The following is a 21,155-nucleotide window of genomic DNA, read 5'->3' on the forward strand; positions in this document are numbered from 1 at the left end:
CTGCCAGTCCCTGGCTCCGGCCCTCTTACCGATCTGGCTGACCATTTCATTGTCATCTGACTTCCGTATAGTTCAATCTTCTGTGTTTAGGTTTCATTTTTGTTACTAAAACTCTGTTGTCTTTAAACTTGGTTGTGCGAGGAGGTACAGTGTTTCCACCTACGCCTCCATCTTGGCTGGAAGTTCTGTCCAACCTCTTAAGACAGGAGGGGCAATAGCCAGACACAGATATGTAGTAAAATTTGTTTGCTCCTTTTTCTTCTAGTTCTGTTAAGAAAATAAGAATCAAATGAAATCTTGTTGTTTGTGACAACATGGCTGGACCTTGAGGGCATTATGCCAAGTGACCTAAGTAGTCAGAGAAAGAGAAACACTGTATAATCTCACTCAATGTGGAATCTGAAAAAGCCAAATTCAAGAAACAGAGACCAGATGGTGGTTTTCAGGGGTGAGGGACGCAGATGAGGGTGATCAGAGGGTGCGAACTTCCTGCCACATGGAGAACATGCTCTGGGGCCACACATGCAGTGTGGCAACGCTAGTTAACAATGGCTGCACTGTGTATCTGCGAGTTGCTAGAGGAGTAGATTTTAAAAGCTCTTCCCACAGAATAAAAATTGTAGCTCTGTGAGGTGATGGGTAATAACTAAACTTATTATGGTAATCATTTCATGGTGTGTATGTGTGTGTGTGATTATGTATATATACACACACACATATAAATCATTACATTTTATACCTCACATTTGCACAATGTTGTACGTCAATTATGTCTGAATAAAACTGAAAATTAATCTAATTTTAAAATATAAACTTAAGAATTAAAGGAGGAAGGTGGGAAAATGTAGGTTTTCTCTAGCTGATGCATAAAATCTAGGTATGGAATTTCTGATGCATGGCATGGCGCAGAGAAAGTGGAGCAAGAAATCTGGGAATGGCCCAGTGGCTCATCAAAGGACATCCAGGCCCCAGACAGGAAAGCATGTCACTCATGTCCTTGCCTGCATGAACTATTGCTCTAGAGTCCTTGGGTCAAAGAGAACAGGTGGGAGGCTGATTTTATTCTCTGTTTCCCAGTGTTGTTTTTTTTCCTGTTCCACCCCTCACATTGCATGAGCAATTATTATGTTGTTGTTTTCAGGGATAGAACTGGTGTGGAGAAACCAAGGAAATTTGTTTTCTGGTTGGTTTTAGGTTTGCTTAGGGGTTTTCCTGGTGGTGGTGGGTAGAATTGGGAGGACCAGAGAAATCTGGCTTGGGGACTATTTGGGAGCAAACCATGTGGGCCTTACATTGTCTTCTTATTTGACTCTCATGGTAGGCGACAAAGTCATAAAATCCATAACATCTTGTAAAAGTCTGGCTTCCACAGAGAGAAATTACATTGTTTTTGTTTTGCGAAATCCCAATAGAGGCGGGGCTATGGCGACAGGTGTCCTGGTGGCTGTCCCCTTCACCTGAAAGAGAAATCACCAGAGTCACTTCTCAGCCTTGGCTCTCATTCCCCACCTGGTGAAGACTGACACTCTGAGGGCTGCTCTTCCTGAGCAAAAACACAACGAGCCCTTTCTGTTTTCAGATGAGGCCCCTGAGCCAAAATGTCATGTGCGTCTTCTGGAAAAGCACAGAGGAGAGTGGCCACTGGTCCAGGGACGGCTGCACGCTGGACGGGGTGAACAAGAGTCACACTACGTGCAACTGCACTCACTTGTCCAGTTTCGCTGTCCTCGTGGCCCTCACCAGCCAGGTAGGATGGAAACATTCAATTCCTCTGGCTTATCCTTTTTGAACTCCTACTAGGTGGCGGTAGGTGCTGTAAAGAACAGGAAAACGAGCAAGGGACTGGAGTGACTGCAGAGGGGCTCCATGTTCGATAGGATGATCAGAGGAGGGTTCAATATGCAAGCTGAAATCTGAATATTAAGAGTCAGTAGTGCCGTGATGCGAATAAACCTAGAAAACATGCGTTGAGTGAGAGAAGTTAGACACAAAGCCACATATTGGGTGATTCCACTGATGTGAAATGTGCAGAAGAGGCAAATCTACAGAGATAGAAAGCAAACTGGTGGTTGCAAAGGGTCAAGGGGAGGAATGCATGGTGGTAACTGCTTAGTGGGCATGGGGTTTTATCTTAGGGGTGATGAAAACCTTTTGGAGCTACACAGAGGTACTGATAACACTGAATGCGCTAAATGCCTCTGAACTGTACACTGTAAAATGGTGAATTTTATATTACTTGGATTTTACCTCAATGAAAAAAAAGTGGCTATAGGGAAGGATCTCAGAAAGAGCATCTGATGAAGAAACACAAGTATGCATAAAGACCCTGAAGAGTGAAGAGAAAATAATTTTGGTGTGTTCCGAAGAAAACTGTGGCTGGAACAGAGTAAATGAGAGGAGTGGGAAGGGGGCCAGTCACAGAGATGGAGTCCAGAGAAATGTGCCAGACCTCGAATGCCATGTCAGGAATTTAGGTTTCATTCAAATTGCAGCGGGAAGGCAGTGGAAGGTTTCTATCACAAATGTTGCATATTTATGTCATTAGAAGATCCCTATGGCTCTCAAGTCAAGAATGAACAGTGGTCAAGAGTGGACTCACAGACCTGGCCGGAATGGCTCAGCTGGTTGGAGCATCGTCTTGTAAACCAAAAGGTCATGGGTTCTATTCCCAGCCAGAGCACATGCCTGGGTTGCAGGTTCAGTCCCCAGTCAGGCCCACATGCAAGAAGCAACCCAAATCATGTTTCTCTCTCACATGATGTTTCTATCCCTCTCTCTCCCTCCCTTCCCCTCTCTCTAAAATCAATAAGCATGTCCTCAGGTGAGAATTTTAAAAAGAGGGTGGTCTCACAGAGACACCATGGTGGTCAGGGTTCAGGTGGCAGCAGTTGAGGTCATGGGAGACAGTCAGACAGACACATATCCTAGAGATGGAGTCATAGAGCTTACTAATGACATGGGCTGGGTGACGGCACACAGGAAGTCCTACCTCCTTCTCCTCTTCTCGGGGATGGAAGTGGTACCCCAAGAACAACAGGTGGTGGAAATCTCCAACCTCTCCTATTACACAGGGCAGTGGGGAAGCTAAAATTGGTTTAAAAACATAAAATACTTCTTTTATTCATTGTTACATTTATGGAATTCATTTGAGTTGGGCGTAGCCTTAGTTTTTGTCGATGTATATGTGTAATATTCCCTTGCATGACTCTACTACAATTTACTTATTCATTCTACAGTTAGTGAGTATCTAGGTTGTTTCTTGTCAGGTGCTGTTAAAAGCAATGCTACTTTGCTGGGGTGAAGCATAGACAAATTCCATGTGGAACACTCCAGGGTGATGAGGAAATAACACGCTCCAGATAGTGGGGCCTCTGTTATCACAGGTTGCTGAGTGCCACTGTGGGGCAGAGTATTATTCCATCATTATAAATCTGAAAAACAGACACAGCTAAGTTATGTTCTCAGGGGTTGAATCGAGAGGTAGTAAAACTTATCATAAAAGGACCATGGCTACTCCCAGGGGAGAAGGTGGTTTTCAATTAAGAAGAGCATCTAGGATAATGTCCACAGGCTAACCTGGGATCACTATTCACCTAATAATTATTAATCATATGATAGATTGACTTTTATGCTTTTTTCTGTATATGTGTTACATTTTACAATTTTAAGGTGGAAAAAGCAAAGGATTAAAAAGTTCTATGAAGTGACATTAAAAATGGAAATCCCCACATAATTATAAGGGATGGTGAGTATCATTTCCGATTAGTGAGTCTGGCTAAGTCTGTATGGCTCATCAGATCCCTGGTCCCTGTCTTTAATGAAATGGGTCCCCAAGAGCTGAATTAGATAGGGTATCTTAGTTTGGGGCCTCCCACCAGAAGATCTTGAGGTAAGAATTTGAGGGCAAGTAGCTTCTCTGGGAGGTGAAGCCAGGAAACCTCAGTAGGACAGTAGGGAAGTGAGCCAGGGAAGAGAAGACAGCCAGGAAAAGATTCATCAAAGAGAAAGTTATCCCCATGGACAACTGAGGCTCGATCCCATTGAGTATTTCTGGGAGATATTGTAGAACAGGCACCTCAGAGCTTTCCATCAGAGGTGGAGTGAGTTGGGGCATTTATCTGCCAGTTCCCCAACTATTACTGTTTGAGACTACCTTCCAGGGGTGTTACACCCTGGCACATGTGACCTGCGCCAGCATATCCAAGCACACTCTTATGACAGGGGGAATACCCTCAGGCAGAGTCACTGGGCTTCACAGAAGCCCAGTGCACACAGAAAGCAGCCAACGGGCAGATAGAGGTGAGTGCAGAGAAGTTAATAGCCTCTGCTACACAGGATTTCTTGTGTCTCTTTGGGTTCAAGACTGAGTCTGGCATTCCCATTCATTTCAACTTGAATTCCATGCTGTGCAACATGGAGCCTATAGTTCACAATAGGAGGCTGTGTGCTTAAAAACTTGCTAAGAAGGTGGATCTCATGTTGTGTTCTTACCATAATTCTTTTCAAGCAAAAGGACATGAGAAATCTTTTGGAGGTGATGGTTATGTTCATTACCTTGATGGTGGGGATGATAGACTGGATATGTGCCTATTTCTAAACTTGTCAAAATGTGTGCACTCCTGTATTGCACAAAACGTGTGCAATATTTTGTATATTAGGTATACTTAAGTAAAGCTGGGGGAAAGCCCCTTAGTCTTACAGACACCTCTCACACTATCATCAGACTTTGTGCCTGTGTTTAGGATGCCCTATGCCAAAGGAGAGAAACCGTATCCCAGAGCAGGACAGTGTGACTGAGATCTTCTCTCTCCTGGGTCCCAGGAGGAGGATCCCATCCTGGATGTGATCACCTACGTGATGCTGAGCCTCTCTCTGCTGTGCCTCCTCCTGGCGGCCCTCACCTTCCTGCTGTGCAAAGCCATCCAGAACACCAGCACCTCCCTCCACCTGCAGCTCTGCGTCTGCCTCTTCCTGGCCCACCTGCTCTTCCTCGCGGCCATTGACAGAACAGAGATTAAGGTACTGACATTGTCCCAAACGACCCTTGTCCTGCCTGGGGGATGCTGAGTTCATGGGGCCATGGTGCATTGGACCCCTTAATAAAATGCTCTTGGGTTCTAGGAAAGGTTGGAGGGATGGTGCCAAGGTGGGCAGGGCTGACATTGATTACCAAACACTTTTATGTTTGATGACCTGGGTTTAATGTAATGTGCACTGAACTCAATGCCAATATAAAGGAGAGGTCTTAGGGTCACACTCCACCGTAAGTATCCCACCTGGTGACACTTGCTTCTCCCCCAGGTGCTGTGCGCCATCATTGCAGGTGCCTTACACTACCTCTACCTGGCCTCCTTCACCTGGATGCTGCTGGAGGGCCTGCACCTCTTCCTCACTGCACGTAACCTGACAGTGGTCAACTACTCCAGCGTGAACAGATTCATGAAGTGGCTCATGTTCCCAATCGGCTACGGAGTCCCAGCTGTCATTGTGGCCATTTCTGCAGCATCCAGGCCTCACCTTTATGGAACGCCTGATCGGTGAGCTGGACTCTCACCCTGAGTTTGGGGGGAGCATTGATGATGGTGACTGAGATCCCCATAGCAAACGCACTCTGCTTTTTCCTTGAGTGTAAGACTGCTGACCTTTCCCCCAAAGGAACAGGGAAAGATGTCAGTAAGAGCTTGGAAGAGTCTGAAAGGAAGGAGTTTTGTGGTTAGGTATCAGCTCTAGCCCTCCCATAATTCGGAGTTCTCAAGTCTCAGATTCCTCTTTAGCAAAATGAGGATGATAATCTCCATTGTCTCATCCTCACAATGCTGGTGTGAAAATTCCACAGGACTGTGCTTGTAAAATGTTTAAGGTAGCATTAACACATGGTAGTGAACAATCAAAATCTTCATTGCCATCAACTGGCATTTTCAGAAGATGATGGAAAAGATCTCTGTTGGGAAAAGATGTCACTTGATGTTCATTTCATGTGCTTTCTCTGATCTCTCTTTATGTCCCTCTTCCCATTGTTCTCAGCTGCTGGCTCCACCTGAAACAAGGATTCATCTGGGGTTTCCTTGGCCCTGTCTGTGCCATTATCTGTGTGAGTATGTGGCTCCAGTGTTTGTACAGGGACATGCAGTGTCTCTATTGTATGTTTTCTACCTGCTACCAATTCAGTCCCATGTGCAGGAAAGTAGGAGTTGTGTGCAATTTATAATGAACACATTACATTATTTTAATTTGCATTCTTGCTGGTCTGCATCATTCCTGCAGGTGAATTTAGTATTTTTTCTCTTGGTCCTTTGCATTTTGAAGAAAAAACTCTCCTCCCTCAACAGTGAAGTGTCAACCATCCAGAACATAAGGTAAGATGGAACAAATGACACTTCTGATGCCCTCTGCCTCTACTCAACCCCTCCTTGTCCTTCTTACATATCTACACACACATACACCCTGCAACCAGGTTCCAAGGACTAGCAAGGCCACTGTCACCTCCCAATGTCTGTATTAACCAGAGTGTGGGCTAAACTGCTGAGACAAAAAGGCCCCCACTAAAAAGGAGTGAAATAGAAGTTTATGTTACTCTCATGTCACAGTCCAGCAGCGAGTGGTCCAGGATGAGTGGGAAGACTCTGCTCCACAAAGTCACCCAGAGACTCAGGTTCTTTCTGTTTTGTTTCTCTGCCATTCCCTAGGGTGTTGTCTTTGTCAATTTCCCATCCATGGGAAGGAGGTTGTATGGTCCACTTTTGCTCTTATCTTATTGCTTACACCTTAGTCACATGGTGATACTTAGCTTCAAGGGAGGCTGGGAAATGTAATCTCTAATTAGGTGGCCATATGTTCTTGAAAAAACTCAAAATGAGGGGGACTTCCGCCAAGATGAAGGCGTAGGTGGAAACACTGTGCCTTCTCCCACAACCAAGTTTGAATACAACAAAGGTTTGGAGAACAAAGATGCAGCCAAAGAACAGAAAACTATACAGAAGTCCAACAACAACGAACAGTTCAACCGGTAAGAGGGGCAGAGCCAGCAGTGGAGCAGGAACAAGCAAGAAAGACCCCCCCCACACACACATCTGGCTGACCCAGTGAGGGCTCAGGGTGGCGGGCTGGCTGCGGTAACACATTCATGCACAGATAAACCAGTAAAGGAGTGAGCAGTGAGACGGACCACCCAGACCCCAGCAGGTGAACCCAGCGGTGGGCTGACCAAGGTCGCACATTTGAGCACCATGGGACAGACCGTGCAGCCCCAGGCAGGAGGAAGCAGAGGGGGCTCGCCATTGCTTTCCTTTGGCCCCGCCCCCACATGCAGCATCACAACCCAGCGACTGAGTGGCCCTGCCCTGGTGAACACCTAGGGCTCTGCTCCTCATACATAACAGGCATGAACAATCCAAAATATGGCTCAAAAAGAACTCAAAGCACCAGAGCTGATAACTCTAAGCGACCAAGAAATAGCGAACCTCTCAGATACACAATTCAAGACACTGGTGATCAGGATGCTCACAGAACTGGTTGATTTTAGCCACAAATTAGAGGAACAAATGAAGGCTAAACTAATTGAAATGAAGGGAAATGCACAGGAAACCAATAGTGATGGAAAGGAAACTGGGATTCAAATCAAGGGAGTGGACCAGAAGGAAGAACAAAATATCCAACCAGAAAAGAATGAAGAAATAAGAATTCAAAAAAAAATGAAGAGGGGCTTAGGAACCTGCAGGACACCTTTAAACGTTCCAACATTCGAATTATAGGGGTACCAGAAGGGGAAGAGGAACAGCCACAAGTGGAAAACTTATTTGAACAAATAATAAAGAAGAACTTCCCCAGTCTGGAAAAGGAAATATAGACTTCCAGGAAATCCAGGAAGCTCAGAGAGTCCCAAAGAAGTTGGACCCAAGAAGGAACACACCAAGGCACATCAGAATTACATTAGCCAAGATTAAAATGAAGGAGAGAATCCTAGAAGCAGCAAGAGATAAGGGGACAGTCACCTACAAAGGAGTGCCCATCAGACTGTCAGCTGATTTCTCCAAATAGACCTTACAGGCAAGAAGGGGCTTGAAAGAAGTATTCCGAGTCATGAAATCCAAAGATCTACAGCCAAGATTGCTCTATCCAGCAAAGATTTCATTTAGAATGGAAGGGCAGATAAAGTGCTTGTCAGATAAGGTCAAGTTCAAGGAGTTCATCATCACCAAGCCCTTATATGAAATGCTAAAGGGACTTATATAAGAAAAAGAAGATAAAAAATATGAACAGTGAAAGGACAGCAAACTCACAGTTATTAACAACCACACCTAAAACAAAAGCAAACCAAGAGGACAGCTAGATCAGGAGTGGAACCATAGAAATGAAGAACGCATGGAGGGTTAGCAACAGGGGAGTGGGAGGAGGAGAAGAGGGGAGAAGATACAGAAAATAAGTAGTACAGACGGTAGGTAAAAAAAAGATAGGGGGAGGGCAAGAATAGTAGGGGAAATATAGAATCTAAAGAACTTGAGAGACGTGGTCATAAACTCAAGGGGGGAAGGAGGGAGGGGGTGTGCAGGGGGGAGGGGAATTAAGGCGGGGAATAGAACAACTGTAATGGTATAATCAATGAAAAAGTTTTTTTAAAAAGTTAAAAACAAAAGAAAAACTCAGAATGGGAAGAGATATAACCCTAAAAGGAAGAGGAGGAGAATGGGAAAAAACAGCAGTTTTTGCCACACAACAAAAGACACACACAGGAGTACTCTTTTTTATCAAAAACAACCAACCTAAGTTTTTTAATTCATCAGTCACTGAAAGCTTAAATTCTATAGAAACTCTACGAGTTGCACTTCTGAAGGATGCCCCAACAAAACTGCATTCACCCCACAGGGAGAAACCAATTTGGCTAACTACAACAAACTTAAATGTATATCTAAGAGTTGTGCGTAATGCATTTGTAAAAGATTTCAATTAAACTATATTTTGTATAATACTGTCTATTTCAAAAAATTGAGGACTATGAGCATTCTTTTATTTTGTGGTGTCCATTTTAATTAAAACATGTAATTTACTGTTTTCATTTTGATGACAAAATAGCATGTTAAATTTTTTCACATTTTTAAAAAATATATAAAGCGAAAATAGATAACTCTCTCTTTTCTTGCTACTTCCACTCCCCAAGAAAGTTGGAGTTAACACACTTTATGACAAGTATGATATAATATGTGTGATATTTTCCCCAGAGCTTTTTCTGTGCATTTCTATAGAACAGACATGCACACATTCAATAGACAACACACTACACATATTAGTCCTCAACCAGCTTTTCTCACATATAACATTATGGTTTAAAATTGGGCATAAATGTGTATAGATAGATAGATAGATAGATAGATAGAGATCTTACATTTCAGTTTGCCTGGGACAGTCCCAGTTCAATGCCTGTTGACCCATTGTAACTATTTTTTTAAAGATTTTATTTACTTATCTTAGAGAGGAAGAGAAGTAGAGAGAGAAACATCAATGTATGGTTGCCCCTCTTGCGTCCCCTGCCGGGAACCAGAAACTGGCCTGCAATCCAGGCATGTGCCCCAACTGGAAATCGAACCACGATCGTGTGGTTCACAGGCCCTCGCTCAATCCACTGAGCTACACCAGCCAGGGCCCATTGTAACTATTAATAGCACACTTTTTTTTATCTCAAAAGCTTCCCTGTTTGAATAACACAGAATATGACCCCTCCATCTATGAAAAAGAAAGATAAAGAGCCCCTGATTTTAGAATGTTTTCTATATACCTGGTACTGATTTTGTTCTGTATACTGCCCTAAATGCATATGTTAAAGTCTCATTTAGTCTTTGCAGCAGTGTATGAAATAGAAGTAATACAAAGACAAGGGACCTGCATTACAGAAAGGCAGAGTAACTTGCCCAATGTCACACAGTGGATTAGTGCTGCCTTGCATTTAAAGCAAGGCAGTCTAGCTCCAGAGTCCTCACCAGCAAGAACTACACCACAGGAGTGCCCACATCCATTCTTAGCTTTTACACATTTTTGCTTTTCACTCCCCTCAGGATGCTGACACTGAAAGCAACAGCTCAGCTCTTCATCCTGGGCTGCACGTGGTGTCTGGGAGTCCTGCAGCTGGGCCCAGCTGCCCGGGTCATGGCCTACCTCTTCACCATCATCAATGGTCTTCAGGGTGTCTTCATTTTCCTGGTCTACTGCCTCCTCAGCCAGCAGGTAAACTTTTACCCCTTTCTTTATTGCTTTTTAAAAAATTATTGTTCAAGTAGTTGTCTCCATTTTCCCTCCACTATTCCCCCTCGCCCAACCCTCAATCCTACCCCCTTTGGCTTTGTCCATGTGTCCTTCATACATATGTTCCTTGATGACCCTTCCCCTATTTTACCCCATTATCCCTCTCCCCTCTTCCCTCTCAACTAAAGTTAGTGGATTATCAGCACTCAACTAAAGTTAGTGTCTTTGTTGTTTTAAATTAGAAAATTTTGCAGGTATGTAGTTTCATGAACATTTAGATCCATGTGAATCTAAATTGTGAACTTGTGAACAATTTGTAAATACAACCTGTATTTTCCCTACTTTGAGATGATGCCATTGTGAGACATGTCAATTTATTTTTTTTAAGATTTTATTTATCTTTAGAGGGGAAGGGAAGGAGAGAAGGAGAGAAACATCAATGCATGGTTGCCTCTTGTGAGTCCCTCACTGGGAACCGGCCTGAAACCCAGGCATGTGCCCTGACTGGGAATCAAACCGCGATCATGTGGTTCACAGGCCCATGCTCAACCCACTGAGCTACACCAGCCAGGGCTCAATTTATTTTTAATTGTTTTTATTTATTGAATTTAGAAAGAGAGAGGGAAGGAGAGAGAGAGAAGTATTAATTTGCTTTACAACTTATTCATGCACTCATTGATTGCTTCTTGTGTGTGCCCTGACCAAAGATCAAACCCACAACCTTGGAGTAATGGTACCGCATTTTAACCAACTGAACTACCTGGCCAGGGAAAAATGTGTCAATTTATTAATGGCTTTCACAAATTAAATAATTACTACATCAAGGAAATAGCATGGTTTTCCTCAGCTTTCCTATATGTAATAGTCCGCTATTTCTGTGTAACAAAGAACCTCAAAAATCTCAGTGGCTTAAACACAAATATTTTCTTTTCTCATTCTCAAGACTGCAGGTTGGTTGGAGTCCGGCTGATTTCAGCTGGGCTTAGCTTGGCTTTGCTGTACAAGGCAGGTATATTCAGGTCTGCTCTTTGTGACTCATTTTGAAGCTTGAAAGAAAGGGAGCAGTTTCCCTACCTAAGTTCTTCTCGTGACAATGACAAAATCACAAGAAGACAAACCTTGCTGGACAAGGCCATTTTAAGCCTTGTCATTCTGCCTGCATCACCTGCACTGATATCCCATTAGCCAAAAAAAGTCACATGCCCAATCCCAAAGTCAAAAGAGAAGAACCCACTGCCCACCATGCAGTTAAGACAGGGTGTAATAGTACTTCAGGGGAATTAATAATTAAGATCAATAATGCAATCTACCACCCTATTTAAACACATAAATTATTAAACTCATTTCTATGTGGTAGTATAGCCCCCATACTAACATGTTTTAATAAGCACAATTAGCATAACATACATAACAAGCTAAATTTTCCAACATTTTAAAAATTATTTTATTGTTGTTCAGTTACAGTTGTACTGCATTTACTGCATTCACCTCTCCCCCACAAACGTTTTATTATGAACATTTTCAAACACACAAAAAGGTTGAAAGAATTATGCAGCAAATACCTATATAATAAGTCCTCACTTAATATTGTCAATAAGTTCTGCAACTTTAAGCAAAATGATGTAGAATGAAACTAGTTTTGTCATAAGTTAAATTCTTACAGCATCTCATCGACATTATAACAAAACAACATTGAATGAAATAATGTTATTCAAAGGTCTGTTGTATACCACTCACTTAGACTAAGACTGGGCTATACTTTATTACATCATCCATTCACACTCCACCCTTCTATCCATCCATTCATCCCTCCCGATTATGAGCCACTGTGGCTTACATATATGGTCAAAGAAAACTGTAGGCAACTCTTTTTGGTAGGTGTATGCACCTGAGTGGGCACAATGCAAAAGAATTATGTGTACTCTTCCCTCAGTTCATTTTAGTCCCTAAGGCATCTCATAGTGCAAGTTTCCAGTTTTTCAAGGTATACATTTTATATTCAGTATGACTACTAAATACAAGCCAATTCATTTGTCTACAGTTGAACCAAAGAAACAGTGGTGTGAGTCCATCACTCAGCAAATACTGGCTGCTTTGGGCTTGTTGAGATAAGCTCGTAAGATGTCACCTTACTGAGGGGCATGCAGGGATAATTTGGACTGCACATTGTCTCTGGAACTGAACCCCAGACATTATGAAACCCTACTACATACTTTCAAACTATGTTGACATACTTCTACCTAGATTTAGTTAAATTATGCTACCTCTGTAGGACAGGATACTATGCAATCATGAAATATGTTGAAAAGACTGAAACCACAATGAAGCTGGGGTCCACATGGTCCAGGTCAAGAGGGACAATGGCCAAAGGAACATAGTTCAGCAACCAGAAGAAATACAATATCCCTCAAAGTCTTTATTCACACAAGTTCTTCTCAAATACCAGGAGGAAGATGCATAGTCTATCTATCCCTTAGTTGGGTTCAACCACTAAGATTTTGACGTTGTTACTGTAGCAAAACATATCCTTACTGAAACACTCTTTCCTGTTACTGGTACTATTCTCCTCCTTCCCCTCCTCCCTCTCCTCCTCCTCCACTTCCTCCTCCTCCTCCTCCTCTTTCTGTCTGTCTCCCTCCCTCCCTCCCTCCCTCCCTTTCTTCCTCACTCTGCATTCAGGTACCCAAAGAACCAAACTAAGAAAGGAAGAACATCTCCTCAGTAGATGAGGGAGAGGAAGAAATCGAACTGACAAAGCCAACACTTCCTGGAGAGCAAAAGCCAGATTAGGCTTGAAACAATCCAATGTTAAATTATGTTCAGGCACAAGAATAGTTTCGGACTGGAAGAATATCCAAACTGTATTAGGAAAAAAAAAGTTTCAAAATGGTGTTCCAGAAGGGTTGCATTTTGTTTATATAATATGTATAAACATATATTGTTTCTGTTGTTGGTGGATAAGGGCATATGGCAAAGCACAATGGTTCTCAAGCAATCCCCCCAGGAGGCATATTTGGCAATATCTAAAGACATTTTTGATTGTCACAACTGCCGAGGGAGATGCTACTGGCATCTGGTAGGTGGAGGTCAAGGATGTTGTTCAACATCCTTCAGTGCACAGGACAGCCCCCATCACAAAGGATGACCCAACCCAAGATGTCACTAGCACCGAGGCTGGAAACCTTGGTGCGGCAGATACTGTTCATGGCCCCCTTGTGTCCCTTAGGCATTCATCTCTAAGTGCCCAGGGTTGCTCATTGCAAACACCTGTGACTCTTTGCCTGTGGGCTTCTTACTGCCCACAGGACATGCCTGGCCCATGCACAAGCTGGGACAAGGTGGTAGTTCCAGACAGTAATGGCAGCAGCCATCAACTAATGACTGTTGAGAGCTGGTGGATAAATGTCCCAAATCTCTTGACCTCAAGGTGAGATAACTCTGAGGTGTTTCCTATGCTGTTTCTCAGAGCTCCTCAATGGGACTGAGCCCCAGTTTTGCAAGTGAAAACTCAGTGGAAAGGATTAGGTACTTTTTACTTGCTGCATTCCCTTCCCTATCTCACTTCCCCACAGATCCACTAGTGTTTCACGAGATCACCCCTCCAATGAATGCTTTGTATTTGAACCCTGTCTCGGAGTCTGCTTCTGAGGGACCCCAAACCAAGTCACATGGAAGGATACCACCAAAACATCAGTTGTCTTTCACTAGATTGAGGAATTATGTGTGACTTCTATTTTCTTTCTCTGCATAAGCATATTTTATAAGTTTTCTACAACAAAGATGTATTCTGTGATATGCAAAATACTATGATGGTAAAATGTACATAACATAAAATTGACCACTTCTCCACGTTTCAGTGTACAGGTCGGCAGCGTTCAGCACCTTCACACTGTGTGCAGCCACCACCGCTGTCCTGCTCGAGAACTTTTTGATCATCTCAAACTGAAACTCTATACCCGCTAAACAGTAACATCCCATTCTTCCCTACCAAGCCTCTGGCGACCACCACTCTATTTCCTGTCTCAATTAGTTAGACTATTATAAGGGTTTCACATATGTGGCATCATACTGTATTTGTCCTTTGTGATGGCCTTATTTCACTCAGCATTATATCTTCAAGGTTCATCCACGTTGTAGCATGTGTCAGTATTTCATTCCTTTTAAAGGCTGGGTAACATTTTATTGTATGTATAAACTACATTTTGCAGGAAAAGTTTTTTCTTTCATAATGTCATTTTACTCTTCCCAACTCTGCCTTTTCTCTTCTCCAATATTAACAAAAACCACCCTGGTGTTTCCTGTAATGTTCCAGGTTCGAAAATGGTTTGGAAATGTCATGAAACCTAAATCTGAGTCTGAAACTTTTACACTTTCCAGCAAGCTCGGCACTTACTCTAAACCCAGTGAGGTAAGAGGACTTGTGATTTGTTCTAATGTTTCATCCCTTGTCACCCCAAACTTCCTCTCCTTGTCTTACCACAAACTTCCCTTCATAGAAGGTTTGGGGAAGTGTTTTTTTTTTTTTTCTTTATGACCTGGTTAGCATTCCTCATTCTCACTGCATTGTTCCTGGTGACCCTGCTCATTCACTGTGCTTAAGCTGACTTTGATATCTGTTCTTGTCATTCAAAGATGTATGGGTAAAACATACCCTCAGCACCACTACCATCTAAAGTAGACTTCTCTAGGAGGAGACACAATCTTAGACACACAGTGGTCATCATCTGAAATTCCACTATCCCACAGAGGGGTGGGCATGAGCCCAGTTGAGCCGATAGATACCATGGAAAGGACTCCAGGGGAGGAGCTCCAGCCCAGCTGTTCAACATAACTATAGAGCAGGGATGTACAGAATGACAGGACCTTCCTAGGAGAAGAAATGGTCCTTTTAGAAAGGGAACCTCCCTGAAACCTGGTTGTTGGTATTTGTCTGTTCTTCCAGTGCACTAACTCAGGCTCAGTGCACCAAAGAATAAGCTTCTAGCACTATCTGAGACTCCTCTCCATGGCTGTCCCTTGTTTCCTCTTGTCAAGAAATATGAGGATGTACTTGTAAGAAGTCACTAGACAAGCAAGATAGACTCAAAGCTCATAATATATAAAAATTCTCTCAGTCTCAGTTGGCTTTATGCCTCCCATGTGTATACCTGTTGCATCTGCTAGACAAAAAAAAACATAGAATAAGTTATTTTTAAACTAAACAAAATTTAGAAATATTTGATATGTCATCTTCTTCATTTGTTGAGATAATATGTGATTTTCTCCAACAGTAGAAATGTTGAGGTCACTGAGGAAACATCTGTCCCTTATTTGAGGCAGGAAAGTAAAATTCATTGAAAATTTTTCCCAAAGGACCAAGAAGAAAGTGTGACCAGGAAAAAAAGTCCTAGGTATATCAGGTGACCAGAAAAGAATTTTATAACTATTAGGCTTAATCATTCTTAATAAAAATAAACTTGTGGCCCTGGCTGGTGTAGCTCAGTGGACTGAGCGCGGGCCTGTGAATCAGAGGATCGCGGTTCGATTCCCAGTCAGGGCACATGCCTGGGTTGCAGGCTGGTTCCCTGCAGGCCAACTCCCAGCAGGGGATGCACGAAAGGCAACCATACATTGATGTTTCTCTCCCTCTCCTTCCCCTCTAAAGATAAATAAATAAATATTTAAAAAATAATAAAATAAAATAAACTTGTGGAAGGTGCTAACCATTGCCCATGACTTTTGAAAAGTTTGCCAGATAATCCAAAGTGATTCCCAAAGTTTCTAGCACTCCAGCTAGTGATTTGTTGTTGTTGTTGTTGCTATTATTATTATCATTATTATTATTATTATTACTTAACATTGTTGTAATCCAATGAGCATATCCTTAAAAAAGACTATATGATATATTTTATATATATTTATTTTTACATTTTTAATATATATAAAGACCTTAGCTCCCTTTAAGAAACATGTTTGCTTTAATTAAAGGAACCTCTTGACCTTTTATTTTTCTAGACACAGGGTATGAGTAAAAGCTAACAAAACCCTTTCTATGAACTAACTTGTCCTTGGCTTAACTTTCTATCTCTGTTCCCTAGAAACTTGCTAGCACTGGAAAGTCAGTTGTATAACCAGGCAATACCACTAGTGGGAAAAGTCGTACTTGACTGGACAGGGAGTCCTGTAAACAAACCACCAATACTCTGAAGGAAGGTATAGCTGTGGACTTCTGCATACGATGACTCACATAACTAGCCAGGAACTCCTAACCTCATAGGCTGCTATAGGAGATATTTGTTCTCCAGTGAAGTTTGGGGCTTCTAAACAAGCTGTAACTTGTAGGGAGCAAAGAGAGTATTTGTTGAGTTCTACAATTTGTCAGGTACTATGGTAGGTAATGAACATACAAAAGGTAACAAGACCAACACAGTCCCTACCTTAGTGAAGCTTAGAGTCTAACCTTTCTTCACAGACAAAAACCAAGATCAAGGGACCTGAAGTTCTTTTTTTTTTTTTATTTATCTTTAGAGGGGAAGGGAAGGAGAGAAGGAGAGAAATATCAATGTATGGTTGCCTCTCATGAGTCCCCTGCTGGGAACTGGTCTGCAACCTAGGCATGTGCCCTGACTGGGAATCAAACCTCGATCCTGTGGTTTGCAGGCCTGCACTCAATCCACTGAGCTACACCAGCCAGGGTAAGGGACCTGAAGTTCTTGAAGGGGATGTTATGTCCAAAATTTTTTTCAAAAAAATAATTCATCATCTTCAATTTTTTAGAAGTCTTCCCACTATAAACTAAGGGCATGCCTCTCCTAGGATTCTAAAACACTAAGTGATCTAAAACACTAGCCATACTTGCCTACCGGATGAGCTCTCTGGCTTTAACCCACTCCTACTCTTTCTCTCTGTTTTGTTGTTTGTTTTGTGTTATCTGTACATCCAACTTTAATCTAAACATCTTTTGTGGCTGAAATGTCTTTCCAGAACATATGAAGAGAAAATATTAAAGCTACAGCATTCAACTTCACGTGGAAAGTCATATCTATGGATCTGGTTGGCATTGTGAAGAATGAAGCTAAAAACAAAAGAAATCATTATACTCATTATTCCTGGAGAACAAATGTTTAACCTGTACTTCCTGAAGGGTTTATTATGCATAATGGCTCTCAATACATGTATTTTGAATTGGATTTCTCTTGTTCAATCAATGATCATCCCTGGTTACCCAAATCATGACCACTGCAAATACTTTTTGTAAATGAGGAGATTGCTTTGAAGGCCTCTTCTCAAACTCTTTCTCTCACTCATCCTAAACTTGTTCTTTAAACTCATCCACTCCCTCAAACCATCTGACTTATCACCTTTCTTATCGAGGATGATCAACCTCCACCCAGGTCAAATGCTTCTCTCCCATACTTTCAATACCTTTGCTTTCTCATTCTGACTCTACACCCACCTGGGAAAACCCCAACCCAGCAGTGATGACGGGCAGTATGCATTGTCTATTCAGTGGCTGTCATCACTATTATATGATCCTTATTAACAGTGATATTCAGCTGGAGGTGGGAGAGGGGAAAGGATTACCCTCCCACGGACATTTTTTATTGTCACGACTGGAGCAAGGTGGACTGCAACTGGCACCTAAGTAGCAGAGACCAAGAATGCTGCTAGATACCCTACAATACATAACACAGACCACACACAGGTAGCAAAGAATTATTCATCTCCAAACATCAGTAGTGTTGAGAAACACTGGTCCTAACTAACTATAATGATCTTATTCTTATTTGCTAAAGACTCGTTCAAGACAGGCATTTGTACCAGTTGTAACCAATGAGATATAGCAAACATCTACTGGAAAATACTCTTTCTCCTTAATAAAAAAAAAAAATTTAAGTAGAACCTGACCCTGACTTTCTGATTTGGGCTATTATAATAATGTGGTGCTTGGAGAAAAGATGAAAGAGTGGAGAGATGGGAATAATCTGAGTTTTATGATATTGTTGAGTTGCCAAACCAACCCTTGGGCTTTATCCTATGTAAGACAAACTCCTCTTCTTAAGCCACTTTGGGTCAGGTGACCTGTCACTTGCAGCCCAAAGCAGCCTGCTTTATGAACCAACCATGTTTCTCCTTTACTCTTCTGTCAAAGCAGTGGCATCCCAGAATCACTCAGCTTGGAGCCATTACAAATGTGTGCTTTCTGATCTAAACAAGACCCTCTGTGCTACCCGAAACTTTTCATCATGGGGAGTTTCTGTTTTCACTTCCTTCCTCAACTCAAATGACCTTCCCCTTTACATAAGGTACAAGACTTTGCTTCGTACTTCATGGAGATAATAAACACCAACCAATGAAAGGCCCCTCAATTTTCTGACATCTCTTACAAATATGCCCACATCCATACCCATCCTTGCTTCCTTCCCTCAATGATGCCAATTGTCTCCCCCTTCATTCTTCCACAACAAAAAACAGGGTCCTATTTAAAGCTCGCTCTCTCTCTCTGTGTTTTGGAGCTCATCCCCTCTTGTCTCTTTGACAGGACTTCCTTCTCTGATTATCTCCCCTCTCCCCTGAGTCTCCCACATCCTCTTTCCTGGTTCTTCTTCAGTGGCATTTAAGTATGCTAAAGCTGGCTCAGCACTCTCTCTGTAAAGGGCTAGATAATAAATACTTTAAACTTTTGGGTCATATATAGTGACAGAGATGATAGGTACACAAATACATAGATAGATACATAGATAGATAGATGGAGTGTATGTGTAAAGGGATATATGTGTATATCCCTTCAAATACAAAAACTCGCTGGTCATACAAAAAGGGCTGCAGACAGGATTTGACATTTCCACACACCGCCCCCCTCCACGCTATAGTTTTCTGTCCCTGTGCTAAAGAAAGAGAAATGGAAGAGTCTAGGAAAATGGTCACCTGTACAAGTTTCAATTCCCCTTCACTCCACACCCTAATATATCTCCTTCTTTGAACCAAAAGTCTGCTGGGACCCATAACAGATGGGAATCCCCAAAGAGGAATCTGGGGTAGAACAATCTCCCACGCACACCAGGTGGGCCATCCCAAGATAAGCTGAAGAGCACACAAAGGTGAAGATCAGGCACAGTGCATCCTAGGAACAGTCTAGCCCAGGGGGCCCAGGGGTTTCCGGGATAAAGGCAGCATCACTCCCATGAGTGCATGCCTGATCCCTCTGGCCCCAAAGAACTCCAAAAGGAACCATGTCCTGAGTCTAGTAGGAAGTGAGGAGATAGGAGAACAGAGAGGCACCTGCTGGTGCACACGTGAACCCCCTAGGGTAGAGAGTCCCTCTCCTTCTGCCACTTGGGAAACTGTCAATGCTTAAAGTTCTCAACCCCCAAATCTGAGCTCCAAAGGAAAACAAGAACCCTGAGAGGCCCTGGAGGTTCCTGGAAAGAGGATGGTCCAACACACTGGATGCCCAGCAATGTAGGGCTTCTGGAATAGACAGACAACAACTTCAGATAAGAATAATAAAAATAAGAATCTAAAAACTTTCCAGTGTGGCACCATAAAGATCTATGGAACTAAATAAAATGGGAATAAATAAAGAGTTTTACTGGAAATTAAAGAAGAGGATGGTCCCTGTAAAGGGCCAAATGAGTGGCTTACAAGACCACATGGAAGAAATATCTCAGAGCACAAAGCAAAAGGCAAAAAGATGAAAATCATGAAGGCTGGGGTCCTCAGAAATAACTCAGGTTCGCAGGAAATCCCTTGGAAGGCAGCAGGTGCTACAGAAAGAGATCAACCACTGAAGGCACAGACTAAGTCCAAAGACCGGCTCTGCCTGTTACCTGCTAAATGCCAATGGATAAGCCATGATACCCCTCCATGCCTCAGTTTTTCCAGCTATGAAATGGGGTTGGTCATTACTGCAACCTCACAGAATCATCGTGAAGATTGAATGAGATCTCCTGCATCTGTCTAGCAAACAATAATGCTTGATAAACCATGGGGGGTAAAGTGGACCTCATTCAGGTATATCTCTATCTGAAATTAGACAATCATGAGAGATAAGGAAGGGAGAGAGATGGGAGCCAGCTCCACCACGACTCTCTACCGTGGCCTGGAGACATCACCACAGACCCCTGCTTCCCATTTCTTAACCCACATATTAGGGAAAACTAAAGCTTCCTCCTCTCAGATGTGGGAATTTCTCAACTCCAGAAGAACAGTCGATTGGACCAAAGGTCCCCTGGGTGGAGGGTTTGGAACAGGATACCCACCCACTCCACAGTCTAGGGGCTGCATGGTTTTTGTGCTGGTGAGTTGAGGACAGGTGCAGAGGTGATGGGGAGACAAGTACAGAAGGAACAGAAAATGAAACGAAGGCTGGCCTCCCCCACTGCCCTCCCTCCACCCGAAGCCTTCTTTCCATAATCACCTGCTCTCAGTCAGAATAGGAACAATTCTAATAGTCATGGGCATTTGTTGATCAATAAATTAATTCATTAGGAGAATGTCTACTCAGCCTCGTACACGATTCAGAGATTTTTCCAAAGAAATTGCCTTGTTGAGTTGTGCTCAGCTGAGGGTAGTACCAGCTTTCTAGGGGATGGTTTTGGTTGTCATAACAACAGGGAGAGGTACCTCTGGCATATAACGGGTATTACAGGCTTAATTGTGCCCCCCCAAAAAAGTTCATGTGCTGAAGTCTTAACCCCAAGAACCTCAGAATGTGACTGTATTTGGAGATAGGGTCGTTGAAGAGGTAATTAAGATAAAATGAAGTCATTAGTGTGGGCCCTAAGCCAGTAGGACTGGGGTCCTTATACGAAGAGATTAGGACACAGACCTGCACAGAGGAAGGACAGCCATGTATAAGCCAAGGAGAGAAGTCTTACCAGAAACCAACCACACTGACACCTTGTTTTTGAACTTCCATTCTTCACAGCTGTGAGACAATA

At 42.7% G+C, this 21,155-nt stretch overlaps 1 protein-coding gene across 1 annotated transcript in view; it reads left to right on the forward strand.

The window, feature by feature from the left end:
- The window catches only part of ADGRE3 (adhesion G protein-coupled receptor E3), a 62,778-nt gene extending 45,376 nt beyond the window's left edge, over positions 1-17,402 (forward strand). The window contains exons 9-16 of the mRNA XM_037041772.1: positions 1,580-1,747; positions 4,822-5,019; positions 5,302-5,537; positions 6,025-6,091; positions 6,265-6,356; positions 10,047-10,215; positions 14,546-14,641; positions 17,197-17,402. Of these exons, the coding sequence (XP_036897667.1) occupies positions 1,580-1,747; positions 4,822-5,019; positions 5,302-5,537; positions 6,025-6,091; positions 6,265-6,356; positions 10,047-10,215; positions 14,546-14,641; positions 17,197-17,205 (1,035 nt within the window). The 3' untranslated portion in view covers positions 17,206-17,402. The remainder of the gene's footprint in view (positions 1-1,579; positions 1,748-4,821; positions 5,020-5,301; positions 5,538-6,024; positions 6,092-6,264; positions 6,357-10,046; positions 10,216-14,545; positions 14,642-17,196) is intronic.
- The last annotated feature ends 3,753 nt before the right edge of the window (positions 17,403-21,155 follow it).

The sequence above is a fragment of the Sturnira hondurensis genome, unplaced genomic scaffold (genome assembly GCF_014824575.4).
Source record: "Sturnira hondurensis isolate 20B ecotype Veracruz unplaced genomic scaffold, ASM1482457v3 Scaffold0003213, whole genome shotgun sequence".
NCBI lineage: Eukaryota > Metazoa > Chordata > Mammalia > Chiroptera > Phyllostomidae > Sturnira > Sturnira hondurensis.